The sequence below is a fragment of the Sinocyclocheilus rhinocerous genome, unplaced genomic scaffold, assembly GCF_001515625.1.
Source record: "Sinocyclocheilus rhinocerous isolate Xijiao unplaced genomic scaffold, SAMN03320098_v1.1 scaffold2250, whole genome shotgun sequence".
Lineage (NCBI taxonomy): Eukaryota > Metazoa > Chordata > Actinopteri > Cypriniformes > Cyprinidae > Sinocyclocheilus > Sinocyclocheilus rhinocerous.
In genome coordinates this window covers 99,238-109,713 of record NW_015646473.1, presented here as the reverse complement: position 1 = coordinate 109,713, position 10,476 = coordinate 99,238, and the positions used below count along the sequence as shown (strand labels likewise).

At 39.0% G+C, this 10,476-nt stretch overlaps 1 protein-coding gene across 1 annotated transcript; it reads left to right on the top strand.

Moving 5' to 3' along the window:
- Window positions 1–530: 530 nt before the first annotated feature.
- On the top strand, window positions 531–5,291 carry LOC107707889 (antihemorrhagic factor cHLP-B-like). Its single transcript, XM_016511995.1, has 7 exons — window positions 531–775; window positions 1,039–1,152; window positions 1,229–1,316; window positions 1,401–1,567; window positions 1,657–1,770; window positions 1,876–1,962; window positions 4,586–5,291. Exons 1-7 carry the CDS (start codon window positions 578–580, stop codon window positions 5,255–5,257), a joined length of 1,440 nt encoding a protein of 479 aa, XP_016367481.1. The 5' UTR covers window positions 531–577; the 3' UTR covers window positions 5,258–5,291.
- Window positions 5,292–10,476: the final 5,185 nt, after the last annotated feature.

Sequence of the window (10,476 nt, the reverse complement as noted above, 5' to 3'; positions counted from 1 at the left end):
CCAACATTTCCGGAAGTCGGGTTGCATATATACTGTATATATACAGTATATATATATATATATATATATATATACTAAAAAGAGTCAAATGATGTAAAGTTTAGTATCCTGTTAATTAAATCAGTAGTCAATCATCGGACACACACACAGCACACAAATGGCATTGTTTCCTGAGAAAGACTCTCCAAAAATTTAAGTACAGCGAAGATAAAACCACTCGCCTCATGTTGCAACAAGTGAAGTGTTACAAAATCCTCATTTGAATTGATTAGGCTACAACAGCAGTTCACAAACTCTGGAGGTATTTGAACTCTGCATACAACAGTAAGCCATACAGGACTACAGCATGTCACAACCTGCCCTCTCCTTTAATCAATCATCCATACGATCACAGTCATTGTGGAGCCCACTGATAAGAGTGAGTGTACGGGGGCTGTGATGTTGATTGAAACTGAATCATGTGTCAGTAGCCTATCAGGAGTAGACAGAGGGGTTTATATGACGTATACTGTATATAAGCTTCCATGGACCATCTAGATTTTGTTGCTGTATCTGGGAGAAAGACTGCAGCTCCACCATGAAGCAGTGTGTGGTATTGTTGATGGCCTTCCTGTGCGTCCATGGGGCCCCTGTGGACGTCTTGGCCCCGGGATCCTGCCAAGATGCGGTAGCTAGCGGTGCTGCTGCTGAAGCTATGAACAAAATCAATCTGGACCGCACAGAGGGCTACGTTTTCAGCCTTGATCGTCTCACCAATGTCCATCAGATGAAGCATGTGAGTTACTTCCATGGATACTTTTACATTCCATATTAACATTCACTATTAAAAAGAGCAATCATTTAAGTAGTCATTTAATCTCAGATATGTTTCTAGGGATCCTATAAGGCAACTCAATCCTTTAAGAATTAAATTAAATTCTGCATCAACTGAAATTATTTGGTGAAATTATATTTTAATCTTTTGTCTGTCTATAGGGATGCAATACCTTCGTATTTTACCTATAGATTTTTACAAATGTTTACAATGTTTTCTTTTAGGGTGAGACAGGAATTGTCTTCTATCTCACATTTGATGTTTTGGAGACCAAGTGTCATGCCATCAGCAAGAAAAACTGGAGAAATTGTGAAATCCGAAACCCTGAACAGTACCCAGTATGGTTTGGTAATTCTTAAAAATATCTTGTTAATGATGTTTGTTCTTCATTCTAACAGCCTTTTCAATCGACAGGTCTATGGACAGTGCAAGGCCGTTATGTACATGAACAGAGTTCACAGAGTGACCCGCCTGTACAAGTATAGCTGTACCGTGAGACCAGGTAATAACCAATCACCAGCCAGCTGTTTTTTATCATCATATGCTTACAGAAGGCAAATACAATAAAATAACACTCCCTCGGCAGTGCCTGCCTCCAAAATCAGAGAACGGTGCCCAGATTGCCCTGTGCAGCTCCCCGAGGATCATGAAGCAGCCTTGAGGACAGCGAAGATGGGCATGGAGAAATACAATAACGAGAGTGCATTGGCAAACTACTTTGTTCCTCTAAACATTACAAGAGCTTTCTCTCAGGTGAGTAAGTGAGCAAGTTACTTAGGATGAAAAGAATGAAAGAAAAACACTATTTTCATCACTGTATATTGATATGATCATCTTTGTAGCTTCACTTCGGAAGATTCTACAGTGTGGAGTTCACCATCCAAGAGACGGTCTGCTCTTCCAAAACCAATACTGCTGATGTCTCTGAATGTGAGGTCATGGCATGCGAGTTTGCGGTAAGTGACAAGGAGATGCATACAAATTCTGTCATCATAAGTTGTGTTTGTCTTTGCCAATAAAAAGGAATGTTTATCACACGTTACTGATCTTTCAATGTTTAGCACAAAGGATTCTGCAAAGCCTCTCACACTGTCACAGCCACCGGCGAGGAGCACCTCAGTGTTCAGTGCGAAATCTTTGAACCAGAGGTAAGATCACCCATTTCCAGCAGCATTGAATGTGTTTGTGATCAAAACAAGCCACTTTTCTTAAACGGCTAATTCACCACTGGCAAGTTTTAATAAAACTTGGTTGTCAATGCAGTAGAAAAGTGATTTATATTTATACAACAGTTCGTTCTGGTTCTCAAATCTGATACTGTTGTATAAACGCAATATCACTCGAGTACGAGAGCGATACCGACTCTATAGCAGCGTGCGGCCTCGTGTCTCTGACCTAATCACAGCCATGCTGATATAGAGCCGGAATCGCTCTCATACTCGAGTGATATTGCGTTTATACAACAGTTCGACGGAACATATATATATATGTGTATATATATATATAATGACTATAGAAAAAAAGAGAAAAAGGGTAAAACTTGTGGATGTACGATCTATAGTTTTCATAAAAGTCATCCGGTGGACTTTTGCTGACAAACAAATGAGCATATCTTGGTGCAGTAACACGGAGCAAGAGTACACATTGCTTATTTACATAGTGTTGGGGAGTAACTAGTTACATGTAACGGAATTACGTAATTTCATTACAAAATAAATGTAACTGTAATCAGTTACAGTTACTGAGAAAAAAAAATGTGTTATTAAATTACAGTTGCTTATGAAAATGTTAAATATTACAAAGGGGGTTAGGTAACACTTTATAATAACTTTCATTAATAAATCATTAACAAACATTACATCATGTTTAACTAATCATTTCTTAATATATATTCACATATCTAGAAATATGAGATAATGTGCTAATGTTAACTAATGAACTTATTAAACATTACCAAATGATTAACAGATCATTATTTAATATAAATTGAAATGCTTACAAATGTCATTAAACTTTCAATTCATATGATCATGCATTTTTTTTTAATCGTCAAATGATTTTGAGAGATGGTTTACAATGATTAAAAGCTTCATTAATAAATCATTAACAAACATTATAAAATGCTTAACGGATCACTAGCTAATGGTTACAAATGTCATTAAACATTCAATGCGTTTTAAAAAATCTTCAAATGATTTGAACAGAAATTACACCATGATTACACATTTATTTGTTAATGTACTGTTGAATGCTTAGAAGTGTCATTAAACTTCCGTTCACATATTAGCTAATGCTCATTTTTACATTTACACATGTTGTGAAAATATAGCTTAATTATTCATTTTAAGCTCTTCACAAACTATTCATGTTAATATATTCATTAATATATTCATTATATTCACTCATAATCACAGCGTGTAAAGGTCGTATATTTGGTCTTTGTTTGTTGTGTAGACTTCTATTATTTGCACATCTTAAGTAATTTATTAATAATTTGTTAATGTTTTTGCAGTACCCAATCTAAAGTGGAAACTATTCTTCAATTGTAAATGTTTATAAACATTTACTAATCATTAGTACCTTCATGAGCAGTCACTTTGATGGCAAAAAGTATCTAAAATGACCGGAATTTACCTTATTTTCACATCTTCACAAATCATTTATTAATCATATGTTCATGCTTTTTTGCAGTACCCAATCTAAAGTTGAGACTATTCATCATTTGTAAATGTTTATAAACATTTACTAATTTTTTAGTATCTTTATTGGCACTGGACTTTTAGCTACTGTAACAAAGTTCGTGTAAAGGGTGGTTAGTTAAGTTTAGCTAAATGCTTGGTAAAGACATATCACACATTGTAAGTTGGGTGCAAAACATGTTTGTATTGCCTCAACACTTATATTAGTATACTACTGTACAGTATATAGTTAAACAGAATATTCCTTGAATCATACATAAACAGGAGGGGGGGAAAACAACAACAAATTTTCAAGAAAATACTTAATTTATAATTTATCAAAACAATGCAATATAAACAGATTGAATCGTGTTCCCTTATAGTAATCAAATTGACCCTGTACACTGTTGACCCCTTAACCAACCCTTAAACCATACCTGTCCCTAACCTTACCCGTATCGCCCCTCAACAGCAGCAAGTGTTGTGCATTAACAAAAGCTTTTAATCATTGTATAACATCTGTTAAAATCATTTGTAGTTAAGCATTACATAATGTTTGTTAATGATTTATTAATGAAAGTTATTATAAAGAGCTACCGGGAGCTAGTCTGCAGATGGCACAATTAGATGCCAGTGTTTCCTGTCATAGTTATTCAAAGATTTGATTGCATTATGATTTAAAATGTGTATTTCACCTCAGAATGATCTCAATTTAACAAGAGGTTAATTCAAGTGATGAAGGATTCTGAAAGCCTGACAGTAATCAGTGTTGAGTCCTACTGTAAGATTAACCCTGCCTGCTTTAAATGTTTCAAAATGATTAACAGTTGAAAACATTTGTTTAGAAAAGTAATCAAATGTAATCAGTTACATTACTTTAATAAAGTAATTGAAATAGTTACACTAATTATAACATTGCAATCTGTAACCGATTACGTTTCAAAAATAACCTTCCCAACACTGCTACCGACATTGTAACAATACAAAGCAATACAAACAATAACAATACAAAGCTGGCTAAAAATCAGCAAAGTTATTCTTATATACTTTATGGCATATTCTTATTTTGATTGTAATTTATTGTTGTTTTTAGGCTGCTGAAGAAGAGAAGAAAAAACATTTGATTGGAGGTGAACTGGATCACAGCCATAGCAGCACAACTGGCTCGGCTACTGGACATGACCATGACCATGACCACACCAAACCGCTCGCACATAAACATGACCATGAACACACCTCAGGCCACCACCACACACACGAACATGGCAAGGGTCATGGACACACCCACTCTCACGATCATGACCATGCACACGCCCATCACGCCAAAGCCCATGAGCACGGTCAGGACGAGTGGGAGCACCATCACCACCAGTATGGTCACAAAAATGGCGAGACCCATGAACACGACCATGAGCTGGTCCTGGACCACGAGCACAAACACAGACATCTCCATGAGCACGAGCACCACCACCACGATCATGAGAATCAAACTACAGTTAAGCGTCCTGTTGGCATGGTCAATGTCCTTCCTCCCATGGATAAGCCCATGACCCTTCCATCCTTCCCTGACAAGCCCGCTGCAGGACCAGAGCAGCCCTCCACCCTCCCGTTCCACCCTGACCCCCAGATACCAGGACAAAGGGAACCCACCATCCATCCCTTCCCTGACACCATGTCCCCTGAGTGTCCTGCGCAGTCTAACATCCAAAACGGACTCCTCAAACAGGTCATCAGTGAGGATCCGCTCTTTAACCCCACTGTGTAGAGTCCTTTGAATAATTAATGTAGAGTGTAATAAATACTGCAAAAGGTAATATTATGCTTTGTGCATTAAAGCATGTTTGGCTGTCATTGCTAGTTGTGTGATGTTTATTTTCAAATGCACAGCATTCATCTCAGCAAAATCTAACCTGCTGAGATCAGGCATGTTCATTTATCACATCTGTTCTTTCACGGTTTAGCACAAAATATTCTGCAAAGTTAATAAGTTTTAAATGCAGATAGATTGATTTCTCCTTCTCTAAACTGTTTCTCAAGCGCCCAGGTTCTCTCATTGCCACTGCTGCTACGTGAATATGATGCATCAAAACACTACGGAGTCACACAGGATATAGATTAACATGGCAGAAGTAGAGCTGCATCTTTCAAAGTGAACTGTCTGCACAATGCTGAATTGCAAAGCGTCATAATTTTCCCATTAGCCTACATCGTATTGCATTGAATAGCATTGTGTTAAATCGAATCGAATCGGATCGCACTGCATTGTATTAGGAGTGAATCGCATTGCATTGGTAGCTGCTTTAAATGTATCTTTAATGTATCATATCGTTAGCTATGCATCGAGATGCATATAGCATTGGCCTGTTATGGAGATGCACATCCCTAGTAAACACAGGTCACAAGTTAACACGGGCACATATCCTTGCTTTTGCCAGCTGCATAATGTCACACCGAGAGTAAAATCCTGACTTCAATCCAAATATCTGCAGCTGAAACCAGTGCAGTTAGATAGCTCAGTGTGTTCCTACTGTCATCTCACAGGTTACAGCACAACTTTTTTTAGTGCGTGTTCGAAACTCGTGCCAAGCAGACTTTTCTGTTTATTTTCCGTACTTCAGCCATTATGGGCTATCATGCCAATAATTTGTAATATTTACAAGAATACCAAAATCATGTAATAAGTAAGTCTGCATTTATTAGACAGCTTAATATCACGTCAGTTTGTGCTGTCAGACTCGGCAAATCTACAGGGGTCATCCCATCACATCTGCAGTGGAGGACCTGAAACCGGAAGTTGGTCACCAGTTAACACGGTCACCAGTGTTGTGTATTGCATTCCAAGTGTTGCACATTCTGTCCTTACGACACCCCGTACTGGTTCTCTGTAGGGCTGTCAAAATGGCTGAAAAACTAAATTCGAATTTTTTTACTTAAATATTATCAATATTGGAATTATATTCGAATTTAAAAGGCATCATTTCAGTTGGGGGGAAAAAAGCTATTGGCTTCTCTCCTGAGGCCACAAGAGGGCGCATCGAGCAAAATATTATGCATGTTTCTTCAAAGCATAATAAAATAAAGCTGCTTAAACAATTATATGTATAGTTTAATACAAAGGACCGAAAACCAATCACAAAGAGTACTTTCTTCGTTTAAAAACTTGAGATGCAGTGGGATGGGGAAAACCGCCATAAAGTCTTGAGACATGTTTTTTAAAAGTTGAACTTGCATTAATTTTACATGGCTTTCTAAACATGCGGCTCTCTTCACTTACATCGTCAGTGCATTTCGTGCGCCACTTATAAGGCTGCCTGAAGGCCTGGGTATACTTCACTTTCCGCATTCCGTTCCGTCCTGTCTCGCGCACAGCCGCGTCCGCACAGCTTTCAAAGTATACTCAACCGCGGATGAGTGCGGACGGACGAGTTTGACACAGGCGCAGTACCACCTACTTGACTTGCGCTCTTTCTCAACTTCCACCTCGCGCATGCGCTGTTGTACGCGGATCGTCCGCGAGCCCTCCTGATGACGAAAATGACGTAATGCGGACGGTGCGCGGATGTGGACGGCCGAAGTATACTTTGGCCTTGACGCACACCTAAAATTTGAATGCAATGTTTTTGCATTAGAATGGGGATCAGCTGAAGGTCAGCTGATGCGAGCTTGACTAACGTGACCTGCCAGAACTAACGCTACGCTTGATTTTTATTTTAAATTCGACGAATATTCGAAATTCAAATTTTTTTTTGACAGCCCTAGTTCTCTGTATTATGGCACATGTGCAGTAAGCACTGAATGGTACCTGTATACCAGTGAACAGGTAGTAAAGCTGCATTGTTAAAAAGGCTTGTGACAATGTCGTCGTTTAAAGCAGTGCACTGTCATCTCGTGAAGATGTAACAAAACTAGCGATGAGGATAAACGCTCTCTTATCTTCCGCGACACTCCTAGATGTAGTGTTATTCAGCTGTCAGCGGCTGCATGCATTCGTCGGAAGCTACAGGCAAGACACATGTGCGAATCTCATCGCGATGGGAGAATAATGCAAACAGAGAAAAAGAAACGACGGCTGCACATCACACTGCACAAGACGACACAATCCGGCGCGGGAGGAATGAGTCAGCTACAAAAGAGTGAGTGGAAAAATACACTGATAAATAGCCTGGTCCAGCCCAATAAGCCTGGTGATTGCATATTTAAGGACATTGTAGCATTGCTCCAAGAACATTATGCACCAAAACCCTTCATCATAGCTGAAAGATTTCGCTTTCATAAACGCAATCAGTTACAGGGAGAATCGATTGCACAATTTGTTGCCATATTGAAGTGACTGTCAGAACACTGCGAATTTGGCACAGCACTGAATGACACAATAAGAGACAAATTTGTCTGTGGACTGCATAGTGAGACAATTCAAAAACGACTCCTATGCCAAAGTAATCTTACATTAGAGCGAGCAATGGACATCAGTGTATCCATGGAAATGGCTGCAAAAGAGGCGCAAGAGTTAAGCGTATCCAGTCAAGTTCACAAAGTATACAGTAAAAAAAATAAAACAGGATGGCAAAAAAAGCATGTTACCGCTGTGGAAAACAGTGGTCATCCAATACAGGAATGCTGGTACAAAGACAAAGACTGCAGAAACTGTGGAAGAAAAAGGCACATTGAACGTGCATGTCAAAACAAAAAGCTGACAGTAAATGACAAAGAAAATCCAACTAAATATGTGGAACCAAAGAAAGGTTATGTCAGGAAATCTAAAAAGAAACACGTACATTAAGTGGAATATACTGGGAAACAATAGGATGAATCTTCAAATTCTGATGGCTACTGGGTGACACCACTGCTGGATTACCACTGTATATTGTGAACGGTAGTAGTCACACAGCTCTAATGGGCCGAGCATGTCTAGAGAAAATAAAGTTAAATTGGCAGGACGTGCACTTAGTAGCGAAAGAGTCTACCAGTTTGCAAAACATCCTGAGGAAGCATGCAGAGGTGTTCGGAGACGAACTGGGGAACATGAAAGACATCACTGTAAAGCTAGCCATTAAACCTGACAGTAAACCTAAGTGCCTAAAAGTTCGCCCTGTTCCTTATGCGATTAAGCCTAAGGTAGAAACAGAACTAGACCGCCTGGAGGAAACTGGAGTGCTTAAGAAAGTGAGTGTTAGTGAGTAACCGTGAAACAGTACCCCTTGCCATTAATTGGAGATCTTTTTGCTGGATAAGCAGGTGGACAGAAATTCAGCAAAATAGACTTATGTCATGCTTACCTTCAAATGCAGGTAGATCCTGTTTCCCAAGAGCTGTTGACCATCATGACTATGCCTATATAGATATCAGCAGCTACCTTTTGGAGTAACTTCGGCTGCAGCATTGTTCCAGCGTGCCATGGACCAGATCCTGAGTGGCTTAAATGGAGTACAGTGTTATCACGATGACCTGTTAATCACGGGAAAAGATGATGAGGATCATCTCAGGAACCTGAATACAACACTGCAGCGACTAAAGGAGTATGGCCTTCGGGTAAAGAAAGACAAATGTGAATACTTCCAACCCACCATCGAATATCTCGGACAAGTAATTGACAGCGCTGGTCTCCATACAGCATCATCAAAGGTAAACGCTATTGTGGATGCACCATCTCCAAATGCAGTCAAGCTGACATCTTTTACTTTAAGGAAGTGCAGAGTGCGCCTGTCACTGCAGCTCAAGTAAAACGTTTCACAATAACTGACCCAGTTTTGTCAGAAGTTTCTCTCATGGATCTCTCATGGCAAGAGAGGAGAGATGACAGACAAGTTCAAACCTGGTACGACACCCCGTACTGGTTCTCTGTATTATGGCACATGTGCAGTAAGCGCTGAATGTTACCTGTAAACCAGTGAACAGCCCAATCCGGGCCATTTGCATGTGCAATATAGGCTATACTCTCAAAATATTACTTTAATCTTGTAATTGCTACGATTTAATTCTCGTAATTTTGACTTTATTCTCAAAATATTTTGACTTTATTCTCGTAATTTTTACTTTATTCTCAAAATATTTTGACTTTATTTTTCGCAATTTCATCTTTATTCTCAAAATATTTCAACTTTATTCTCATAATTTTGACTTTATTCTCAAATTATTTCGACTTTATTCTCATATTGCTATAACTTCACTCTCATAATTTTGACTTTTTTTCTCAAAATATTAAGACTTTAAGAATCTGGTAATCTTAGGTTTTTGTTTTAACGTGGCACTTAAACACAGTCGTATATTCATCAAACCTCAAACACACTGCAGCGTCGCGATTACTTGTTTAGAGCACTGGCACCCTGTGATGAAACAATCACATATGTTTACCAGCCACTGCTTTCTCAGATCGGCTTACGTAGGATTAAAACTTCAAGTTCCGTTGGGTTTGGAAAATTCTGCACATAGTAATCATCAGAATATCGCTTCTCCTGTCTCTGAAAATATCTAGATTTTTAAATCATCCTGTGCACTCTCATTTTAATTGGCATTTAAGTCAATTAGATGATTATAGCACATTGAAAATATACATAACTGGAAATAACTGAGCAGTATTATTTCAAAACGGAAGTGTGTCACGAGGCTCAGTGCAAGTAGTCCATTACCCCCCACCAAACTCACCACACACGCTTTAGGACATGGGTGTCAAATTCAGCTCCTGGATGGCCGCAGCACTGTAGAATGTTTTTCCAACCCTGCTCCAACACACATACCATGTAGTTTTCAAATAAGGCTGAAGAACTTGATTAGTTGGATGAGGTGTGTTTAATTAGGGTTTAATCTAAACAGGAACTGAGTTCGACACCTGTCATGCCCCTGGACGGTCTGTGTGTATGTTTTCCTCCCCATGTGCTCTCAGTGACCCAGTTTCTGTCTCTCATTGATTGTGTTCATGTGATTCAGGTGTGTCGTGTTAATTGTCCTCATTACCCCATGTATTTAAGTCCCAGTCTGTGCAGAACG

Excerpts from the sequence above, each read along its gene's own strand:
- LOC107707889 (XM_016511995.1), top strand. The coding sequence starts at position 578 with ATGAAGCAGTGTGTGGTATTGTTGATGGCCTTCCTGTGCGTCCATGGG. Across the intron at positions 1,317-1,400 it reads TAGCTGTACCGTGAGACCAG|TGCCTGCCTCCAAAATCAGA; the intron begins GTAATAACCAAT and ends CTCCCTCGGCAG. Across the intron at positions 1,963-4,585 it reads GCGAAATCTTTGAACCAGAG|GCTGCTGAAGAAGAGAAGAA; the intron begins GTAAGATCACCC and ends TGTTGTTTTTAG.